A 23019-nucleotide genomic window follows, 5' to 3' on the forward strand; every position below is an offset into this window, starting at 1 on the left:
CGAGAACTAGACCTGCAGGGAGACGGGCAGAGCTGGGCAGCTCAGGACTGTGAGGGCACAGCTGCAGGTACCAGGGGCCGGTCGCTGGTAGGGGGGGCCTGGCACAGGGTGGAGGAGGGGCCCTCGTCTGGGGACAGAGGTGGCTCGTGGCCTTTCCCCTAGTTTCAGCCTGCCTGGTGGGAGGGGAAGGAGGGAAGGAGGGAAGAAGGGCCTCCTTCTGTGCTGACCAAACCCTGGGCCCCCATGACCTCTGCCCCGCTGCAGCTCATGGGACCTCTAGACGCTGGCTCCTGCAGGCTGGGCCTGGAGCCTCACCAGCCTGGCACCAGGACTGGGGGTTGGGAGCTGGGATAGGCACCGAGGGGAGGGGAACCCAGCCAAGGCCAGGCCTGTGGGAGGCCTGAAGCCCTTCCAGGCCCTGGAAGGGAGGACAGGGAGGATAGGACTCACAGTCCCATCTGGCATCCTGGGCTCTGTTATCTCCTTGCTTCCTCCCTGACACCCAAGCCTGACGAGCCTGGGCATCCTCAGAGCCTTTGGTGAAAGTTTAGCCCAGAGAGGGTGAGCAGCTGGCCTGAGGACACACAGCAGTAAGCACAGGCCTGGATGACTGGCGGCGGGGTTGGGGGCTGGACAGGATGTGGGCAAGTTTCCCCACATCTGTGAGAGGGGAACACTGAGGTGACTGAGGCCCTGGGGAACTCGGGGGCGAGGAGAGGTAGAGAAGGCCTCTTGATACAAGCAGATGTGAGCTGTGAGCAGCTGGGCGGCTGCACCAGGCCAGGCCTCCACACATCCAGCTGCTCTCCTGCCTCCATCTCCTCCTCACTCCAGCGCCTCTTTTTGCCCAGCCTATGTCCCTGTCTCTTTCTGCCCATTTCTGCTTCTACTTTTGGTTCTTCTTGTCTCGGTCTCTCTCTTTTTCCATCTCTCCCAGGTTTTTGGTTTTGATGCTCTCAATCTCCCTATTCTGTTGACTCAAAGTCATCCTGCTCCTGCCCAGACAACCTCCCCTCCACCCTTATTGTAGGGGGGTGTGAGTGGGGGGCTCAGCAGGCCCTGAGAGGGGGGGCAGGTCCTGAGAGGGGGAGGGGCCTGCAGGACTCACCGAAGGCTCCGGACCAACTTCTCCAGCAGCTTGACACCTGAGACAACATTGACTCAGACCCTTGTCCAGACCTTGTCAGACCCTGGCACTGACCGGGGCCACCCTGGCCAACTCAGCTCACATGGCGAAGGCAGGCTCGGTTGGTGGCCCAGGCATTGGCGGTCCAGATGGCCACCTGGACACTGGGGGAGAGGACAGGGCTCTGCTCTCCTGGAGATGACACTCCATGTGGGAGGACCATCGCCCATCAGATAGACACAGATACACTCTGGTAGCAGCTGATGCACCTTCACACTGTAAAGCAGTGGTTCTCACCCTTCCTAATGCCGCGGCCCTTTAATACAGTTCCTCATGTTGTGGTGACCCCCAGTTTCATTGTTACAAATTGAACATAATTAAAGCATAGTGATTAATCACAAAAACAATATGCAATTATATATGTGTTTTCCGATGGTCTTAGGCGACCCCTGTGAAAGGGTTGTTCGACCCCCAAAGGGGTCGCGACCCACAGGTTGAGAACTGCTGCTGTGAAGGAACAAAGCGGAGAGCAGGAAAGAATCCAGGAGAGGAGGCTGCTAGGGCTCTGATGGTCAAGGTCAGATGGGACCCTTCCAGCTGGTGGGGGAGGAGATGTCCCAGGCACTCCCTGAAGGCGCCCTGGCCCTCGGGCAGGAACTCCTCCCAGCCCTTCCTCCCTTGGGCTTTTGATGCAAGAGTGCAAAGGAGACCTCCTGCCTGGGGCTCTCCTGGCTCCTCTGTTCGCCAAGAGTGACTTTTATGGGAGTGCCTTTGAGTGTCTCATTCAAAGCACAGCCTTAGGTTTCTGGTCTCCCACCATATTGGGCAGAAGGTTCTCGAGGGCCTGCCGCCTTCCCGGCCCACATGCTGCGGAGGCTGGGGTTAGTGAAAAAGGATCCTGGTCAGCTTGGTCCCTGCAGCCTTCATCATGCCCTCACCCCAGGCTGGCTAAGAGGGCTGAGTCCACAGTCAGACCTGCCCGAGCTCAAATCTCAGCTCCCCAATGACCAGCTGTGTGACCTCGGGTAAATCACTTGCCCTCTCTGTGCCTCAGTTTTGTCATCTATAACATGGAGATAATCACAATGCCTGCCTTAGGATTGCTGCGAGGATTTGATGGATAATGTGTATAAAGTGCTTAGCACAGGGCCTGGCAAAATAAGTAGCCAATAAAACTATTGTTGTAGTTGCTATTATTGTTATTGTTACTATATTATCTTTTTAAATATATTTTTATTGCTTTCAGAGAGGAAGGAAGAGGGAGAGATAGAAACATCAATGATGAGAGAGAATAATTGATCCACTGCCTCCTGCAGGCCCCCTGCTGGGGATTTCGCCCACAACCTGGGCATGTGCCCTTGACTGGAATTGAATCTGGGACCCTTCAGCCCACAGGCTGATGCTCTATTCACTGAGCCAAACTGGCTAGGGCTATATTATCTTTTTTTTTTACCTGAATTACTACACCAGCTTCCTAACAGGTTAATAGGTTTCACTTCTGCTTCCACCCTGGCCCCACATTCTGTTAAAACTAAATTAGAGCCCGGCTGGTGTGGCTCAGTGGTTGAACATCACCTATGAACCAGGAGGTATTGGTTTGATTCCCGGTCAGGGCACATGCCCAGGTTTTGGGCTCGATCCCCAGTGTGGGGTGTGCAGGAGGCAGCTGATCAATAATTCTCATCATTTATGTTTCTATCGCTCTCTCCCTCTCCCTTCCTCTCTGAAATATATATATACACACACACACACACAAACACACACACACACACACACACACACACACACACACTAGGCCTGTTGCATGAAAAGATTCGTGCAATAGGTCTTCCCTTCCCCTGGCTGCGTGCACCAGTTTTCTTCCTGCACCCAGGACCCAGGCCTTTGCTCCGGCCGGAGCCGCCTTCAAGCCTTCACTGCTGCAGCTGGAGCCGCCTTCAAGCCTTCCCTGCTCCTGCTGGAGCTGCCTTCAGTCTTCGCTCGCTGCTTCGTGCCTATATATGCAAATTAACCGCCATCTCTGTTGGCAGTTAATTTGCATATCTCGCTGATTAGCCTATGGGAGGCGTAGCGAAGGTATGGTCAATTACCAAATTACCATGTTTGTCTATTATTAAATAGGATATATGTGTGTGTGTGTGTGTGTGTGTGTGTGTGTGTGTGTTTAAAATCTCTCTGGTCCCACCTCTGCCTAGCAATGAGGATTCTGGCTCAGAGAAAACACCCACACTCTTGCCTACAAGGCCCGGTGTGACCAGCCCATCTCCATTCACACTGCTGCAGCTCCCGGCTCTTCTTCCCACACCAAGATCTGTTTCTGGGACCTGGCAGGCGAGGCCCCACCGCAGGGCCCTGGCACTGGCTGTTCCCTCCCCTTGGAGTCCTCTTTCCCCTCACAGGGCTCACTCCCACCTCTCCTTCAGTTCCCCCGGACAACTCCAACTGTGATTGCAGCCAGCCTCCAGGATCGCCCGCCCCTCCCAGCTTCCGCTTCCTCCACAGCCCTTATCGGTGGCTGACTCGCTTGATATTTCTGTTGTTTTGCTTAGTGCCTGCTTCTCAGGCTTCCTTGAGAGCAGAGATTGTTGTCTAGCTCACAGCAAGTCCCCGACAAATACCGGTTAAGTGAATGAACAAGAGCTGGAAGGTCACTATATCTAAGAAATAGAAAACAGAGATCGTCATTCAATATTCTCTGAGTATTAGTCATGCTGAGCAGCTCCTTAGTTCTCTGAAAGCGACCAGGCCTCTTGCATGCAGTTCCCTCGCCCACTGTCATCGACGTTGCCCCTCTCCTTGTCACTGATGGCTGTGTCCTTCCGTCCAAAGCACGTGGCACTTGCTGTGGCTGGCCGAGCGTGGGCCAAGGCAGGGGAGCCATGAAGGAGGTGGGTCATGCTGGGCCCACCATTGTCCTGTTTTCCAGATAAGGAAACAGAGACTCAAAGAGCCAAATCACACAGCTATGCGAGGGCCTAGATCAGAATCCAGAGAACTCGGCTCTGGGGGGCGTGGGGATTCAGGCTTTCAGTGCAAGGGACCCATTGCCCATAAATGGAACCCAGGCTCCTGACCTTCCTGCCTGCCCCCATCTTCCCATCAAGCCCACTCCCTACTCCAGCCATATTGGCCCAGGCTCATTTCTGCCCCAGGTCCTTTGCAAAATCTGTTATCTATTTGATGTTCTCTAGGTATTTTTATTACAGTCATGTGCCACTTAACAACAGGGACATTCTGAGAAGGGTCTTTAGGCGATGTTGTTATTGTTACACAAACCTAGAGGGTATATATAACCTACGCACCTAGGCTACAAGCCTGTTCCGAGTGTTACTGTACAAAACCTCACTAAACTGATTCACGTACAAGAGAAGATGATGCAACCAAGAGATGAGGGAAACAAGATGTATGAGGCTGCTGCCGACGTAACATGGCGTACTGCCTTACAGAAAGCTTTTGTTTTAATAAGTAGAAAGAGTACACTCCAAAATAATACAAAGTATAGTATAGTAAATGCATAAGCCAGCAACAGTCGTTGATTATCATTGTCAAGTATTATGCACTGTGCACACTTGTGTGAGCTGTACTCTCTCACTGGGCTGGCCGCACACCAGCTTCATTTACACCAGCATCGCCACGAACACATGAGGAACGTGTTGCGCTGTGACGTCACGAGGCGGTAGGAATTTTTCAGCTCATTAGAATCCAATGGGAACACCGTATTCTTTTTTTAATTTAAAAAAAAAAATGTGATCCATCTGCACTGGACTTCTTTTGGAGGGCGTGGGGTTAAGTAAGAAAGAAACCCAGCTTTATCTGCTTTTCCCCAATGGCGACTCCATAGCAAGTCCTGCTTTCTGCAGGTGGTTCTATGCAGGAAAACTGCATGTTCGTAAATGTGTAACCCGCCTCCTTGCTGAACTCTCTCATTAGTTTAATAGCTTCTCGGATGATAAAGGTAAACCGGCTCCTGGGCATTCGCCTCCTTCTTTAATTGTTTACTTATTCCTATTGATCAGGCGTAGCATTTATCACCTCGACATCCAGCACCTTCTGCTGTCAGGGCTGGGACAGACCTTTGCCCCAAGTTTACTCCTGATCTTTTGGGGCCTCTGTAAGATGTCTCTCGATCACTGATTTTGTTTGATTTTGGTTTTTTATCAAATCCTAGTTGGGGCAGGACCTGAGTTTCTTAGTTGGGGCATCAGCAGTAAAGGAGATAAGTACACTCATTCAATTTTGGTTACTATAATTGGTCAATAGACAACCTTGAGTATACCTCTCTGTACACTTTAGGCGGTGTTTTGCTGTATATAAAATAAGAGTGTCTAACAAAATAGAAGCTTATTTACGGCTTAAACATCATTAAATAAGCAAAATAATTCAGTGGCAGGCAGAGCGGGGTGGTGTGGCGGCTCCCGGCCACGGAGTCCAGGGGAGATCTAGTCTCCATCCAGCCCCACACCGTCCCCCGTGGGGCAGCGTGGCTGCTGGAGTGCTGGCATCACATCCGAGTTCTAGACAGCAGGATAGCGGAAGAGAACGGCACCCTCCCTTCTCTCTAAGGAGAGTTCTCAAGTCCCTTACCACCTCATAGTCCGGGCTTGATCACATGGCCATGCCTAGCGACCAGGGAGGCTGGGAAATGTAACCCTTTAGCTCCATGGCTGTTTGCCCAACCAAAATCCTGGTCTCAGGAACAACTAAGGAAGAAGGAAAGAATAGCTAATGAGCATCTGGCAGCCTTCCCCTTGGACTATCACACATGCTCTACCTGTTTCTTCCTTCCATCGTGTTTCACAGACGGTCATCAGAACTCTGCCCGAGTTGGCACAGGGCAGCTTTTTTTCCATGGGATTCTGCCTGCTCTACACGCGAGTCCGGTCTCAGGCGGAGAGGGCAGCCGCGGCCTGCTTCTGGGTCTCGGACAGCACAGTGGGGAGCTGAGATGCACACCAGAGCTCCTGGCTTTGAGAGCTGGTTTGGAGGTTCCAGAAGGGGGGCGCAGCCACTCGTATGTCCAGGACCAAAGAGTGGCCCTCTCCTCTGTCAGGGAAGGTTGTCCTCTTCGCCCGGGACCCTGCAGCTTCCGGGGGGGATGCACATGGACCGGTGAGGGAGGATGGGGACACCCGCCTCACCAGCCATGGGGTAACAGGTGTCGCAGCCAGACTGCCCGCACATCCCAGAGCTCTTGGTCTTTGAAAGAGATCCTCTCCCTCCTCCTCTCCACCGATCCTCCAGGAAGACCTGCCCCCATTTTGCAGCCATCGAGTTACCTGCCCTGGCCAAGGTAGGGTGAGACACCCTGCGCCCCCTGCCCACCCCCCCACACACACACACCTACCCAGCACACCTCCACCTTAGACTTAGTGGTGGCACTTGAGTTCTGCTGCCCATACACCTCTTCCTCATACCTTTCTCTGGGGAAATCCCCTGTGGCTTTTCTGCTTTCATCTCTCAGAGCTCTGAACACAACATTAGTCATCCCTAATGGACTGGTAAAGAGGAAGTGATGACAAAATCTTGCCACCAGGAATTACTTGTGTTGTACCCAAAAGTGTGTTCAGGGCAGCTGCCTGTTTTCAAATGCAATTCATATATTTGCTGAAATATGAAAAACAGGAATCAGAACAGTTAACGTTTCACTGAGCACTTACTCTGTGTCAGGCACTATTCTAACACTTTGCAAGTTCATGGTCATTACAGTCCCGATGTTGGTCCTGGGAGCCTCCCCATTTTGCAGAAGAGGTGTCAGGCACGGGAGGCTGGCCTTTGCTCAGCGTGGAAGGGTTGAAGCTGGGGCTTGAACCTAGGCGTCTGGCTCCAAATTTTACTGCGAGAGAGAGCAGTAAGGTGGCTGGAGGCAGTGCCTGGAGTCTGGGACTGAGAGAGAGGCCCACGACTGGATTCCAGGCCCCAGTTTGCCCCCAGCTAGTGAGGGATCCTGGGGGCTCAGAAATAAGGGGTCCCAGGGCCTATGGGGCCAAGTGGGGCCCAGGCAAGTACCCTAAGTGAAAGAGGGCCAAGAGTGGTGGTTGCCAGTGGGCATGTAGGCCCGGTGTGGTCTTCCAGAATATTCTTGACAAACCAGACATCTCGTATTCCCCCATGGCAAGCTCTAGTCTTTATTTCCAATCTGTTGCAAACTCTTGATTTTTTACTTTTACAGTAAAAATGAATTACTAGAGAAATTAACATTTTAAAACTGAAGACATAAAATACACCTCACCCCCACCCCAATTTTTATTGTGAGGTTTGACATAACATTCCAGGGACCCAGAAATCTTGAGTTTTGTATGCCACTTCCCAACTTGCTAAGTGTTTATAACAGACAGGAAACCAAAAGAACACGTCTGCTGTCTGGCTATGGCCAAAGGGTGACCAATTTACAAATCCTGAGCTAGGTCATCTGCAAAGCTCTTCTGCCTTCAGAGCCAGATCCCCAAGCAGCTCTCTGCCCTCAGTCTCCCCAGAAATGTGCCTGGATGTGTCCACACCAGAAACGCTGACATGAAGGGCACCTGGGGCCCAGTGCTGCGCATCCTGGGGACGGGGCCCTGCGGAAAGCTCCAGGCTCAGCACAGCACAGGCAAAGGGGAGCAGCCGGGCAGGCGGCCATTGCCTGGAGCTGCTCTTCTCCACGGGCCCCTGTGGTGCCCCACAGCCAGGCTGTCCTGGGCGGTTAGGCCAGCTTCACAGGTGAGAGACAGAGCTTATTAAGTGGCTGAGCTAAGGCCCGGACCGGAGGCCACGGATCGGGAGCGATTGAAAGCAGGTCAGACTGCATTCTGCTGCAGCGCTTCCCAGGGCGGAGGAGAAGCGAGTCAGAAGGGTGGATTGGGTCTCCTCCCAGGAGGAAGGAGGAAGGAGGAAGGGAGAGGGGGACCTGAGAGTCAATTCTGGGTGTGGACACCTTGCTGTGGTGTCAAGACTTTCCCGAGGGAGGCAGGCCAGGAGAGACCCTCCCGCACCCTGGCCTGGGGGCTCAGTTGGTTGGGCGTTGTCCCAGGTAACAAAAGGTTTCAGGTTCGATTCTGATTCCGGGTCAGGGCACATACCTAGTTGCCAGTCCATCCCCAGTCGGGGAGCCTATGGGAGGCAGCCGATCTCTGTCTCTCACAGCTCTCTCTCTCTCTTTCTCTCTCTCTCTCATTTTCTCTCTCTCTCTGTCAGTGAAAACATAACCTCAGGTGAGGATTAGAGAGTGAGAGAGAAAGAGAGAGAGAGAGAGAGAGAGAGAGAGAGAGAGAGAGAGAGAGACTCCTGCACGTTCTAGAAGAATAGAGACCAGGAGTTAAAGACTGACAGTGTGAACTGCATAGAACCAAAGGATCAGGGGTCACCACAGGGTCATGTGGGGCGGGGACTGGCTCCAAATACACCTCACCTCCGTCTCCGTCTCCGGAGAACCCCTCCGTCCCTGCAGACCCACCCTGCGTCCCATCTGTAAAAGGATGGATGGACTTCGGCCTGTCTCTCCTCCAGGATGGTGCATAGACCGCTGGCGACTGCATGTGGCTCCTCATGGGGAATTATTTTCCCTTTTAAATTTGAATAGTCATGTGTCCATTTTCATGTGAATTAGAAAACAATGACGATGTCCCCAAGCCTGGCATTTCACCATAAGGATAGCAGCTGACCCTCAGCCAGTGCTCACTGTGTGGCAGGCACAGTCCGAGACAACGGCAACTCTCTAACATATTAGGATCCCGCGGATGCTGTCACCGTCCTCTGTTTACAGAGGAGGAAGATGAGGTCCTGAGAGGCGGTCACGTGCCCAAAGTCACCCTAGTGAGTGGCAGAGCTGGGTTCAGGCCCAGGCAGCTGGCTCCACGGTCTCGCTTCTGGCCTCTCCTCTATTTATTCCCCTTATACTGAGGGGAGATCAAAGAGAAGAAGGGCACAGGAGGTGTGACACAGCTCACTGGGAAGGTGGTAAGCAGGTGACAGGATGGTCCTCCCAAGGGTCAGAGTTAGGCGGTCTCTGAGGGCCTGTCCAGCTAGGGGGGTCTATAATGTCACCAGAAAATGCCAGGCTGGAATTCTATGTTAAGGAAGCTTCTTTGTAATAGTATGTTTACATGTTTAGTTGTTTACATAGTCAACACGATATAAAAAGGTCTACAAATCTTTCTTTCTAATTCTCACCTGAGAATATGTTTATTGATTTGAGAGAGAGAGAGGAAGGGAGAGAGAAACATCGATGTGAGAGAGAAACCCATCCGTTGCCTCCCTCACGCACCCCGACCAGGGATAGAACCCACAACCGGCAATCGTGCCCTGACTGGCAATCGAACCCGAAACCTTTTGATGTACGGGACGATGTTCCAAGTACCTGAGCCACCCGGCCAGGGCTAGAAATCTGTTTGTATTGGCGCCACCAACACCCCAGTAGTTCCTGTGTGTTCTGCTTTGTGCAAATACAAGCAAAGAGAACATATCTTCCTCTGTGTTTCCTGAATCCAAAAGGCAGCAGCACACTGTCTACCTGCCTCGATTTTGTTCCCTTATCAGCATAACCTTGAAACCTGTCCCTGTCAGCCAGGGAGGGCTCCCGCATCCCTCATTCCTTTTGCTGGTGTGGAGCATTCCGACTCAAACGTTCCTTTTTGTAGCTCCTCCCTTACTGACAGGCACCTGGGTCATCCTATCTAATAATAGACAAACAGGGCAATTGACTGTACCTTCGCTACACCTCCCATTGGCTAATCAGCAAGATATGCAAATTAACTGTCAACAAAGATGACGGTTAATTGGCATACATAGGCGCAAAGGGCAGAACCAAGACTGAAGGCCTGGGTCCCTGTGCCGGAGGGAGGAAAACCGGTGCCGGCAGCCAGGGGGAGGGAAGGCCTAGTGCATGAATCTTTTCATGCAGCAGGCCTCTAGTTTTCTATATTTTGCTGTTACCAACAAGGCCACAGGAAACAGAAACCTCATGCAGGCATGGTTTCGTCTGGGGCAGGTAACCTTTGGGACAATCTCCTGGTGAGAAATGGCACCTTGGAGTCATTGTTAATTGACATTTCCCATGAGTGAAGGTGATCATCTTTTCCCATGTTTAAGACTTACTTGTACTTTTCCTCTGAACTTTTCCCGTCCTTTACCCACCTCACTGTTGGGTCTCTCTGTTCTTACTTTTCTAAAAACTCTATGTATTAGGAAGACGAGCATTTTGCAAATCCTTCCCCCCAGGGTGTCATCAGTCTTCTGATCTTGCTGTTGCATTTTTTGCAGGGAGTACTTTCTTGTTGTTTTAATCCTCACCTGAGGATATGCTTTCACTGCCTGTAGAGAGAGAAAGAGCTCCCTGACCAGGGATTGAACCTGCAACCTAAGTACATGCCCTGGTGGGGAACCTAACCGAAACCTTTTGGTGGATGGTGTATGGGCTGACGCTCCAGCCAACCGAGCGACCTGGCCATGGCTTTTGTTGGTTTTTTCTTGTTTGCTTTTCTGTTTTGATATTTACACAGTTGAATGTATCACGCTTTTCTTTGGTGATCTCTGGCTTTACAAGTCATGGTTAAAAAGTCTTTCCCACTGGAAGGTTAGTTATAAAGGAATTTGTTCATGTTTCCTGCTTAGAAAAAACAGCAAAAAGCCCACTGTTCATGAAGGGAATGATATGAGAAAACTATGGGCCTAAAGCCCAGTCTTTTGCTACCAGGGGTGGGGAACCTTTTCTCTGCCAAGGGCCATTTGGATATTTATAACATCATTCTACAAAATTATCAACTTAAAAATGTGCCTGCTATTTTGGTCAAACATCTAATTAACTCACCCCTAATGCCTTGTCAGGGCCGGGCCAAATGATTTCTCAGGCCTCATGCAGCCTGTGGGCGGGACGTTCCCCACCCCTGAGCTAGATAGTGAACCTGACATTGCTCACCTGGTCTTTTGCTCTGTAGGCCCTGCTGCAGGCGGATCTGGGAGGTGGCAGCCTCTGACCCAGGACAGATATCACCATGGCCCTCCTGATACACCTGCTTGTCTGCACCTTCGGGATGGGCTCCTGGGTGGCCATCAACGGGATCTGGGTAGAGCTGCCCCTGCTGGTGACGGAGCTGCCGGAAGGCTGGTACCTGCCCTCCTACCTCACGGTGATCATCCAGCTGGCCAACGTCGGGCCCCTCCTCTTCACCCTGCTCCACCACTTCCGGCCTGGCTGCGTGTCCGAGGTGCCCGTCATCTTCGCCGTGCTGTGTGTGGGCACCATTTCCTGCACCCTCTTTGCCTTCCTCTGGAATGTCACCTCCTGGGTGCTGGGCAGCCTCCGCAGCATCACCTTCATGGTCCTCACCTTCTTCCTGGCCCTGGTGGACTGCACCTCCTCCGTCACCTTCCTGCCCTTCATGAGCCAGCTGTCCACCCACTACCTAACCACCTACTTTGTGGGTGAAGGACTCAGCGGCCTCCTGCCTGCCCTGGTGGCTCTTGCCCAGGGCTCGGGGCTCACCACCTGCGTCAACGTCACCGAGACACCTTACAACACCTCAAGCCCTAGCATCGTGAGGAAGACCAGCATCCCACAGGTACCGACCCCACCCAGAGCCGGCGCAGCGCTCGGCACTCGGTCACGGCAAGGGCACACGGAGGGCTTGGGTTTCCGAAGTGTTGGGTGGCCCCGTGCCCTTGACCTGGCTACACCTTAGCTTACCTGGGAGAGCTACTGAAACACACTACTGGGGCCCCCACAGCCAGACCAATTAAATGAGACTCTGAGCGTGGGGACAATTGGTTTCTGAGTTAACACCCATTGGTAGGGAGCCATATAGAACCACGAGGCTGTCTTGGGTTTTCCATGGCCCCGGCTATTTAATTTACAAGCGTTGTTTAACCACACAATTACCCTAGACGTTTGTTCATTGTTTATTTCACAATACTTTCCATGCCATTTAACATAGAAACAAACCTCCTAGGTGCTCCAGTGAGCCTCTGGAACACTGCAGATGTATTCCGACACATACTAAGATTTTAACCCTTAAAACCGCAATTTCTAATGAAAACTAAGAAGTAAGCAATTAGCATTCTTTAGCTTAAATTTATGAAGATATTTTATTCTAGAAACACATTTCGTAGACATCAAATTCAATTATTAACATAAATTTATTTTTGTAAACCCAGGTAAAATATAGGGTGCCCCCAAAAAATGTATGCACACACTTCGAATAATTCTAAAGTCAGTGTATTCATTTTCAAAATTGAGCTGTCAGCTATTAAAGTGTGTACATTTTGGGGGAATACCCTGTATAAATATTATATTTAAAATCAATAACTAAAAAAAATGTTCTACTCAAACCAACAGACTTTAACTAACTTTATTAACTAAGAATTACTCTTAGATCATGAGAACTTGAGAAGCATTTGATTTAGTTTCCATATTTCTGAGAATTTTAGAATACCCGATTCTTACAAGCGCTTGCCTTTAAATTAATGTTAGCAATATCATCCAGAGGTAGAAAGTTATTTCACATTTACAACAGACAGATATAGGCACACTAGTTTACAAAAGAACAGCTGGATCCCATTCTTTTCGGAGACATTTACAATTTATATCTGCGGCTGATGAGACATGTCCCAAATGACCTTCCCCCTTTTAGAACCAGGACGGCCATTTTTAACCTCAGAGAACTGGGTTGACGCCTAACCAACATCGCAGGTGGATCCATTTATCTAAATCCTCGTTTTGAAGCGTCAAGAGACCAGTTAGATGTGTTTTCCATTCATTCTGCCTCGTTTACAGCCAGCTTTTCCTCATTGGGTGCCCCAGCGTTTAATGTAAGTCCCGAAGGCTCCTCACCTCAGCCACCTCAGCATCAGTGGGAGGCTGGCTGTCATGGGCTTGTTGGCCTTGGAGGTGTGGTTTCCCATGTTAATTTTAGTTTTTCTTTGAGATCCATAGAGTCTGAACAGACTTTTGGGAAAAACCAGCCTTTAGGTACACGTGTTCAGACGAGCCAAATGTAGTGAATATCCCTATAGGGCCGTGATGGCGAACCTATGACACGCGTGTCAGAGGTACACGCGAACTCATTTTTTTGGTTGATTTTTCTTTGTTAAATTGCATTTAAATATATAAAATAAATATCAAAAATATAAATCTTTTTTTTACTATGGTTGCAAATATCAAAAAATTTCTACATGTGACATGGCACCAGAGTTAAGTTAGGGTTTTTCAAAATGCTGACACGCCGAGCTCAAAAGGTTCGCCATCACTGCTATAGGATATCCCTACATCCCTGTAGGAAATTTTCTTTGGGCCACCCCACAAAGATTCTTAGTCACCTAGGAATACCTGAGCAAGGGCCCACAAGGGCCTACCAGGCACCACCAGGACCACGCCACCCCAAGGCCCAGACCCTCTCTCTGTGTGAACCCATTCTAAGGCCTCCTGCCCTGCTCCTGGGGCTCCCACCAGCTTCCCCCAAACCAGCTGCCCTTCCACACAGAACGGCCCCTGGTGCCCCTCTCTACCACTCCAGATTCGGGGTCTGCACCAGCTATTGTCACCCCATTGGCTATTCAGGTTGGGGATGCAAGTATCCTTTCTCTTTCTATCCTTTCTCTTTTTGAACCAAAGAGAGTTCAGGGTCTCATTTAACTAGCAAAGATTTTGTTCAGACTCTCGGTAAGCAATCCAGTTAAAAAGCCAAAATTAGAAGTAGCAACAACCTTTCTTTGCTCTTTCCCTGGGTTACCTCAATCTTTATCCACCTGGAGGATTTTCTAAGAATAGCTCTCTCTCTCTCTCTCTCTCTATATATATATATATATATATATTATATATATATATAATTTCAGAGAGGAAGGGAGAGGGAGAAATAGATAGAAACATCAACGATGAGAGAGAATCATTGATCGGTTGTTTCCTGCATGTCCCCCACTGGGGATCAAGCCTGCAACCCGGGCATGTGTCCTTGACTGGAATTGAACCCAGGACCATTCAGTCTGCAGGCTGACACTATATCCACTGAGCCAAACCAGCTAGGGCTGGTAGCACTTTTTAAAAAAATTTTTTTTTAAATTGGTTTCAGAGAGCAAGAGAGAGAGAGAGAGAGATAGAAACATCAATGATGTGAGAGAATCATTGAACAGTTGCTTCCTGCCTGCCCCACTATGGGAATGGAGCCCACAACCCGGGCATGTGCCCTGACCTGGAATTGAACGGTGACCTCCTGGTTCACAGGTCACTGCTCAACCCCTGAGCCACACTGGCCGGGCAGGTAGTTCTTGAAAGAGATCTCTCTGGCCACACCAGGCCACATCACCACAGAGTGAGTCAGGGCAGGGGGGTGGGGGGGCCGGGTGTAGGGGGCTGCTCTCCCACTGGCTGGTCCCCAGCCCGCCCTCCTCTGAACATATATGTAGTTGCCAGCCTTGGAGGGCTATAGAGTAGCAAGAGGCAGAGCTGAGTCAGAAAGAACCAAGTGGACTGGTTTTGCCACATACTCCCGTGACCCTCAGGTAAGACGAATCTGTTCTGACACCTCTGTGCCTTGTAAACCGGGGTAATGGTCCCCACGGCACAGGGCTGTTAGGAGGTGCACACCAGCTGTTGCATGCGAGGTGTGGTGCCCAGGAAGCAGTCGGTCAATATGAGCATTGATTATCATGACTTCCGTTGCTATGTGTATATTATTCATCACATACTAATCTACACTAATAATAGACAAACATGGTAATTGACCATACCTTTGCTATGCCCACCATTGGCTGATCAGAGCAATATGCAAATTAACCACCAACAAAGATGGCGGCTAATTTGCATACTGCAGGCAGAGTGGGACAGCATGCGCTTCGCCTGAGCCCTGCCCGCCCGCCAGGGACAGGGCCCACTCCTGTGTGCGACCCAGGGGCGGGCGGGGGCTCAGGTGAGGCAATCGTCATCGCTTGCCTTTGCCTGAGCCTTGCCCGCCCACCAGGGACACAGGGCCCTCTCTGAGAGAGAGAGAGAGAGAGAGAGAGAGAGAGAGGTGGAATTTGGCACCCCGCATCCCTCCCTGATCGACCACTGCGATTCCAAGCCAGCGAGGGCTGCCTTCAGGCCCCAGCTCCAGGGCCCTCACCCCCACCCCAGGCCCGAGAGCACAGTGCTGGGCAGGGGCACCTGGGGGTTCGGGAATGCAGTGTGAGGGGCCGGCATGACGTCGGGGGCGGGGGGCTGTGTTTACACCGCCAAGTTTCCCACTTCTGCCCTGGCCCGAGCATCCCTCCTCCTTCCCCTCAGAGGCCCAGCTCCTGCTTACATGCTTGCTGGGCAGGCCCAACTGCACCTGGGAGTGAGCCATGGCGATCGGGATGGCCACTTCCTGGGATGGGGACAGCCAGATCATGGCGATTCATGAGGGCAATGAGGCCCGTGGGGCATGCACAGCCCTCGGGCGGCGGGGGTGGCCGGCCAAGCCAAGTCTGGCTTCAGTGGGGCCAGTGGGAGCCTGAGGCCACCCCAACCCCCATAGGTCCTGGGTGGATGGTGGCTCAGTGGAGAGCGGTGTCTCCATGCATGGTGCCCAGGGGCGGCTGTGAGCTGCTGCAACCCCGCCCCACACTTCAGGGAGGGGGAGAAGGCTCGCAGCCACCAGCACCCTAGGCTGCACTGCCTGTGCCTCAGCCTGCCAGGTTGGCAGGTTCCAGAGCAGGTGAGCTGCTCCCTTCCCCCAGTGGTAGAACAGGGAGGAGAGCGCTGGGTGCAGGGAGGGGACCTCAGCTGGGATCCTCCTGGTGTGGGGAAGGGGCCCAGCCTGGGCCCGGTGGGGACCTTAGGAAGTCTGGCTAAGCAGGTGCTGATTCATACCAACTCTTACTCTGCCATCTTCCTCCAGCTCTTCAAGCTAGCCCCCTTGCCCCACCTGTCCAGGGCAACAGGCTCTGGGTGACCTCCCTGAGCTCAGACTGTGGACCCAGAGACCTCAAGGAAGAGTGCAGGGGCCGGTGCAGAAGTACCAGGGCAGAGTTGCTTCGGTGTCTCCGTGAAGTTTGCAACTGACCCAAGGAGGAAACCCCAGAGGGGAAAGGCCAGGAGGCATGAATTGCCAGTACTTTAGCCACTTGAAAACAGCTCCACTTGGAATGTGAGGCGGTTGTATGTTCAACTGAGAAGTGAGGGGGCTGAACTCCACCATCGCTGGGCTCCTGTCAGTCCAAGGCCCAAGCGTCCACCACAACAAGGAAAGGACAGACCGAGGGGCCCAGAAGAAGGGAGGACAATTGAAGAAAACCGTGTCTAGACTTTCCCCAGCCCTCTCCTTCTTTCTGCTGCCTACAAGAGCACCAGGCCCAGCCACAGTTCTGTCTCCACCTTTTAGTCCCCTATTCTCCAACCACAGAGGAAAGAAATAAGGAAGGAGTCTGTGCTGCCTTCAGAAAGTATCTAAACAGTGGGGCCTTGACTTATGAGTTTAATTCGTTCCGTGACGGAGCTCGTAACTCAAATTACTCGTATGTCAAATCAATTTGAGACACGTGATGCTGGGCTGATGTTGTGGCGTTCACTGTGACGTTCGCTGCACCACTAGCGGTGGGGTATCTGAAGCTGGCTCGTAACCCAAATTTTAGCTCGCAACTCAAAGCAAAAAATCGGCCAAGAGACGGCTCATATCTCGAAAAACTCGTTAGTCAGGACACTCGTAAGTCAAGGCCCCACTGTATACCTGATCGGCCAGTTGCCTTCCACAGAGGGAGGCCAGACTGCGGGTTAGGCCCGCTCCCCACAGGGACATCAGTAGGACATCCTATGAGGGCTCCCAGACTGTTAGAGGGGGCAGGCTGGGCTGAGGGATGCCCCCCAAGTACACAAATTTTTGTGCACTGGGCCTCTAGTTAATAATAATGCATCAAATTTGTTGTGTATTATCATTATTAATGATTTCCCCTGTGTCCCAGCGTCACCCAGGGGTCCGATAACCATTGCTTCGTCTTCCCCAGGGAAATGACAGCACTCCTGTGCCTGGCCTCACGGGGACGGCGCCCACCATGGTCCATCTGGAAAGCCGCTACCTCCCTGCTCACTTCTCGCCCTTGGTCTTCTTCCTGCTGCTCTCCTTCATGATGACCTGCTCCCTCCTTGCCTTCTTCCTCCTCCAGCGCCACCCCAGGCGCTGTAAGACCTCCACAGAAGACCTCCTCACCTCCCAGGTCACCCTCTACTCTATCCGGCCACTGACAGAGGACCTGGGCCCCTCGGGCCCGGCGGACACCAGTACGAGCCAGGAGCCCGCGGAGGAGAAAGCGGCCTCCCGCTACCCAGCCCACCTGCTCTTCATCTACGGGCTGGTGGCCTTTGTGAACGCACTCACCAACGGCGTGCTGCCCTCCGTGCAGACGTACTCCTGCCTGTCCTACGGGCCAGTAGCCTACCACCTGTCCGCTACCCTCAGCGCCATGGCCAACCCTCTGGCCTGCTTCCTCTCCATGTTCCTGCCGAACAGGTCTGCCGCCTGCTGGCCCCGGGGAGCTCTGGTTGGGGATGTACTTCAGTTCAAAAACCAGAATTCCAGGCCCCACCCTCAGCTATAGTGGTTAATAGTGTAGTGGTTAATAATATGGCTTCTGGAGCCAGATGGCCTGGGTTCAAATTCCAGCTCTGCCCCTTACTAGCTGTGTGATATTGGACAAGTCACTCCACCCCTCTGTGCCTCAGGGATTCCTATCTGAAAAATGGGGATAATAATTGTTCTACCTCCGAGGTGGCCAGGAGCAGGAGATGAGCTGATTTTGTAAAGCTCGGAGCATGGCAGGTCCAGTGTGTCCGCCATCACTGCCATTGGCCCCTGAGAAGCAGCAACCAGACAGGAAGTGAGGTTCCATTGATGAATGGGACCCCTGAGGCTCAGAGAAAGGCAGGCCCTGCTTAACTGCCAGGATTTCAGCTCTGCCCTCCTGCCTCCAGCCCTTCTCACCCCACCTGCCCTCCGGCCTCCAGCCCAGGCTGGCTCCTTACAGCCGCAGCTCTAAAGAATGGGGGACAGACTGGTGGGATGCAGACCGAGCCAGCCTAGACAGCACCGGGGATTTCAGAATCTAATGAGCAACTCGAGTGGTTCTGATGCAAAGGCTTCAGGCCCACCTGGGAGAGAAGCTCACCTTGGGGTCTGGAAACCTTAGGTCCCATAGCCTCCCATCTACCCCTCTGCCCTGCATGCCCTCACTGGCCTCAGAGCTGCACACCCCCACCTCCCCCAGCCCTGCCCACCCCCACCTGCCACACCCCCACCTCCCCCAGCCCTGCCCACCCCCACCTGCCACACCCCCACCTCCCCCAGCCCTGCCCACCCCCACCTGCCACACCCCCACCTCCCCCAGCCCTGCCCACCCCCACCTGCCACACCCCCACCTCCCCCAGCCCTGCCCACCCCCACCTGCCACACCCCCACCTCCCCCAGCCCTGCCCACCTCCACCTGCCTCACCCATTGCCCCAGCCCTGCCCACCCCCACCTGCCACACTCACCTCCCCAGCCATTCTCACCTCCACCTGCCTCACCCACCTCCCCCAGCCCTGCCCACCTCCACCTGCCTCACCCACTGCCCCCAGCACTGCCCACCCCCACCTGCCACACTCACCTTCCCAGCCATTCTCACCCCCACCTGCCACCCCCACCTCCCCAGTCCTTCTCACAACCACCTGCACACCCCAACCTCCCCAGCCCTGCCCACCTCTACCTCCCACACTCACCTCCTCCAGCCCGTCTCACAACAACCTGCCACACCCACCTCCCCAGCCCCGGAAGGAGAGAGAATGAGTACAGGAGAGTTAAGACAGAAAATGCCATTTTGCCAGAAAGCTGAATTGTCTTCCTTGGGGCTTAAAAACTGATGGAGGCTGGAGATTTCTGGGGAAGCAGGACCAGAGACCACAGAGCTGTGGAACCTGAGATGCCCAGAATGTTAGCAATACAGAATCTGAGAGTCAAGGAATCCAAGAATCCTGGAGCCGAAAGATTCCTCAGAGGCAGGGGCAGACCCTCACTCTCACCCCGCACAGGGCAGCCTTGGTGTTCTGAACATAGGCTAGGAGGAGCCCAGGGGCAAGACCTCCAATGAAGGAAGGACAGGGCCCTCAATGTCAGACCTGGACTCGGAATGGAAGGCATCCAAGCTGGCCCCAGAGCCCCCAGATCCTGCGAGCCTCCGTTATAGATGGTAGCTGAGGCCAGAAGAGAGGGATTCTCGAGGTCACACACCACACCTGCAGCGCCAGTGCCCTGAACAGAGCCACCTTCTCTCTAGCCCAGCTTCCTGTCTAAGGCTGGGGGTGTTGCGGGAGGAAATGGCAGCTGGTGAAATACTAGGTAGGGCCCATGGCCAGGGCCAGACACTGCACGCTCTGCTCCCACAGGTCCCCCAAGGCTCGTTTCCCAGGTGAGGACACTGAGGCTCAGGGACCAATCTTCCAGCTTAAATGGTGGGACTGGGATTAGAACCAGGTCCGTGTAGCGCCAGTCATTCTGCCTCCTGCTGGGATGCTGGGCCTGCCACCAACGTTCAGGGTAACTTGTCCCTTAGGAGCCTCACTGACCCACGGGAGCCTGGTGGCCTGGAAGTTTCAACCTCTAACCCTGGAGATGCTGACCATTCCATGTGGCTAGGGGCGGGGGGCGAGGGGGCGGGCAGAGGTCAGGCTTTTCACAACTCCACTCACCTCCCCCGCTCTGCCCTAGGTCTCTGCTCTTCCTGGGGGTCCTCACAGTACTTGGGACCGGCTTCGGGGCCTACAACATGGCGATGGCGGTGATGAGCCCCTGCCCCCTCATGCAGGGCCACTGGAGTGGAGAAGTCGCCATCGTAAGTATCTGCTCCCACAGGTGCCCTCACCTAGCCGGGCCTGGGAGACACGGGCTATAGCCCTTTCTATTGAGCAAAGTCTCTGGTTGCTCCCTTGGGAAGCCCCAGGGGGTGGGGGTGGGGGTGATGGTGGTGAGGGGTTGCTTCTCATTTGGGAGAGGAGACTTGGGAAGCCGAGGTGGGCGGTCCAAGGTAATGGCTCAGCCTCTCCTAGGAAAGCCAGACTCTTCCCACCCTGTCTTGGTCAGCAGTGGCTTTCTCCCACAGGCCCTTGACTTGAGCGTGCGGGAGGGAAAACCACTGAGCTCCCCTTTGCCCTTGGGGAGGGGTCAAATCATGGGGTTCCCTTAGCCCTATTAGGTCATCCTACACCTTTGGCCCCTAGGAGTCGCCCCAAAGCCCCCAGCACTCTGCATCTCTCCCACCCTGTCCCTGCAGGTGGCCTCGTGGGTGCTTTTCATTGGCTGCCTGAGCTATGTCAAGGTGATGCTGGGCGTGATCCTGCGCGACCGTAGCCGCAGCGCCCTCTTGTGGTGTGGGGCGGCGGTGCAGCTGGGCTCGCTGCTCGGAGCTCTGCTCATGTTCCCGCTGGTCAACGTGTGGCGGATCTTCTCCTCCGCGGACTTCTGCAGCCTGCAGTGCTCCGCCTAGGGCCTAGGCCAACTGAAAACGGGGGCCCAGGGAGACAAGGCAAGGGCCCAAGGTCACTGGGAAAGTGTTGGGGTGGGGGGGTGGGGTCTCTGAAGCAGAGCCTGAGGACTTGAACCATCAACACAAACCCCCCTCCTGAAGGTGGCTGATTCCACAGGCCTCCCAGAGAGCCTGGAAATGCAGAGCACAGCCCTCCCCTAGCTCTGAGTCAGGTGCTTGCAATTCCACTCTCTCAGGGCCTCCTTCCCTCAGGCTTGGGAGGGAACTGACTTGGGGCACCCAGCTGGCGGCGGGCTCTGACCAGCTGTGCGACCTTGGGGAGTCACCTGATTTTTTGTGCCTATGTTTCCTCATCCATAAAACGGGGATTGTAATACATAGCACCTACCTCATACACCTGACAGAGGGCTGAAAGGGAGACACCCGCGTGTGGCAAAACCGCCTGGGCCACTTCCTGATCTGATGCCCAACAGTAATGAGAAGAGTGACCTACAGTGGCCAGGGCTTGCGAGATGACCCCTGCCCCATGTCCCTTCCCCACTGTCCTCAGAGGAGCTTCTGGAAGACACGGCTAATGGGGGAATCTCGGGGAAGGGGTCCCTGATTCCCAGTATGGAGGGACACTGTACCCCACTCACCCCTTCCCATCATCCCTCCTGACCCATGACCTCCTGAGAGGCAGAGAGAGGTGATGGGGGAGGGGCGACACCAAGTGCCCGCCCCCAGCTCAGCAAGGCCGACCACTGGACCCCGAGGACCCCGGGAAGCAGGTCTGCTGCCTGGAGGGAGGAGGAGGATGGGGGAGGGCGTTAGTTACCTGACTGTTGTTTTACCTGATGGTTTTTTTTTTATTCTACCTTTTGTGTGTTTTTTAAAATAAAGACATTCCCTGCTTTTACACTAAGGTCAGCCTTCCAAGAAAAAGTCCACCATGAACCCTGAAAATGTATCAATATAATTAATTCGCTTTCAGTTGACTTCAAGGTCAAGACTGAGCTCAGAAACGAACAGAATCAAATGCTTAGAGAATGTCTGCATCTGGGATTTCTTTCCTTCCTGGTTTGTTTCATTGGCTTGCTACCACCCCTTCCTTTTATTTTTAATAGATAATATAGTCACATGTTTCAAAAATCAGAAAATATAAAATGGTGCTCAGCAAAAAAAAAAAAAATCCCATCCCTCTTCCCTCCCCCATCCACCCAGTTCCTCTTAACACACATGAGCACTTTTCCTTTGTCCCTTCTCTACTCTTCCAGAACTTATGCCAATGTAAGAAAATACAGAGTCTTTACAGAAAAAATATGAACTACTCTGAAGCTTGCACTTTGACTCAGCAATGACAACGAAGAGAGCATTTTTTGTTCTTTGTCAGGACTGCATAGTATTCCACTATATGGAGGTGCCACATTCACTTAGCCAGCCCTCTGCAGGAAGATGTTTGAAGGTGCTGGAGACAAATTTTATTTTAACACGTTAAACGCCATGTCAGTCACCGGTGACGGACACCATACTTTCCATCCGGACCGGTCGGCCACTGGTGCCGCCAGCGTATCAGTGAAATCGGATATCTCGGGCTAAACGGAAAGGAAGGCAAAACAGGCGTGGCGCTTACCGTGTTCAAGTCTCCCACTAACCCAGAAAGCCTCTCCACAAAAGTAGAAGAGAAAGAAAACAGTTTTTTTTACTGAATAAACATTAAACCGATTGTGGTGCACATCACAGGCAGTCCACCCATGACATGCAAAGGCGGAGAGGAACCCCTCTCTTTTCTATACAAGCAAATACAACCGATTACACCTGCGGGACGGCCAGGCAGCACCAATTGTCACAGTTCATCCCGAATTCACCTGTTTGGGGTGGCTCTGTGTTAGCTAGCTGTCCTTATCCACAGGGGAAAAGAAGCTCGTATCTTTACGGGGGAGGTTGTTTTGCAACTGGAAGACTAGCACTGCAGGTGAGAGGGTGCTGGGTTTTCTAAAGTAAATGCTCTAAGAAAAGGGAGAAGGGATGTCTCCCTCCTTAGCAGGGAGAAGTTCTCCCATTCGTGTTAGCACAGCCTCTACCAGGGCGTGCGGGTGGTTTCAGGGCATTCCCTCGCAGAAAGAAGGCTGGAGTCGATAATGAGCAAGAAGTTCTCTGCTGACTCAGGAAGATGCTCCAAGATTAATGACACACTCGGAGAGCAGATGCAGAAGAGCGTGTACAGTACAGAGCTGGTCACACTGGTATCTGCTGCCAAGGACGAGGTGAGAAGGCGAGCGATAGGATATGGAGAAGGCGCCTTCTTTTCATGCCCCTCTGTGGCTTGGCTCTCACTCACCATCCTCAGAAGTCTTGATGGCCGTACAACCTTTCAGTTAGCCTTGTCTCCTCCTCTGTACAGTGGGGATGATAAAAGCACCTCCCTCCCATTTTATAGGCCTTTTTGTTTTTAAGTGAGCACCTTCTAATGCTTCAG

At 53.0% G+C, this 23019-nt stretch overlaps 1 protein-coding gene across 1 annotated transcript; it reads left to right on the forward strand.

The window, feature by feature from the left end:
- Positions 1-21734, forward strand: SLC52A3 (solute carrier family 52 member 3). The gene is made up of 5 exons (XM_070421474.1): positions 1-67; positions 11038-11661; positions 17054-17556; positions 19787-19910; positions 20349-21734. Exons 2-5 carry the CDS (start codon positions 11095-11097, stop codon positions 20559-20561), a joined length of 1407 nt encoding a protein of 468 aa, XP_070277575.1. The 5' UTR covers positions 1-67; positions 11038-11094; the 3' UTR covers positions 20562-21734.
- The last annotated feature ends 1285 nt before the right edge of the window (positions 21735-23019 follow it).

This window comes from Myotis yumanensis, unplaced genomic scaffold (genome assembly GCF_028538775.1).
Source record: "Myotis yumanensis isolate MYYU_CA2020_CCGP unplaced genomic scaffold, mMyoYum1.0.hap1 SCAF_7, whole genome shotgun sequence".
In the NCBI taxonomy this organism is placed as follows: Eukaryota; Metazoa; Chordata; class Mammalia; order Chiroptera; family Vespertilionidae; genus Myotis; species Myotis yumanensis.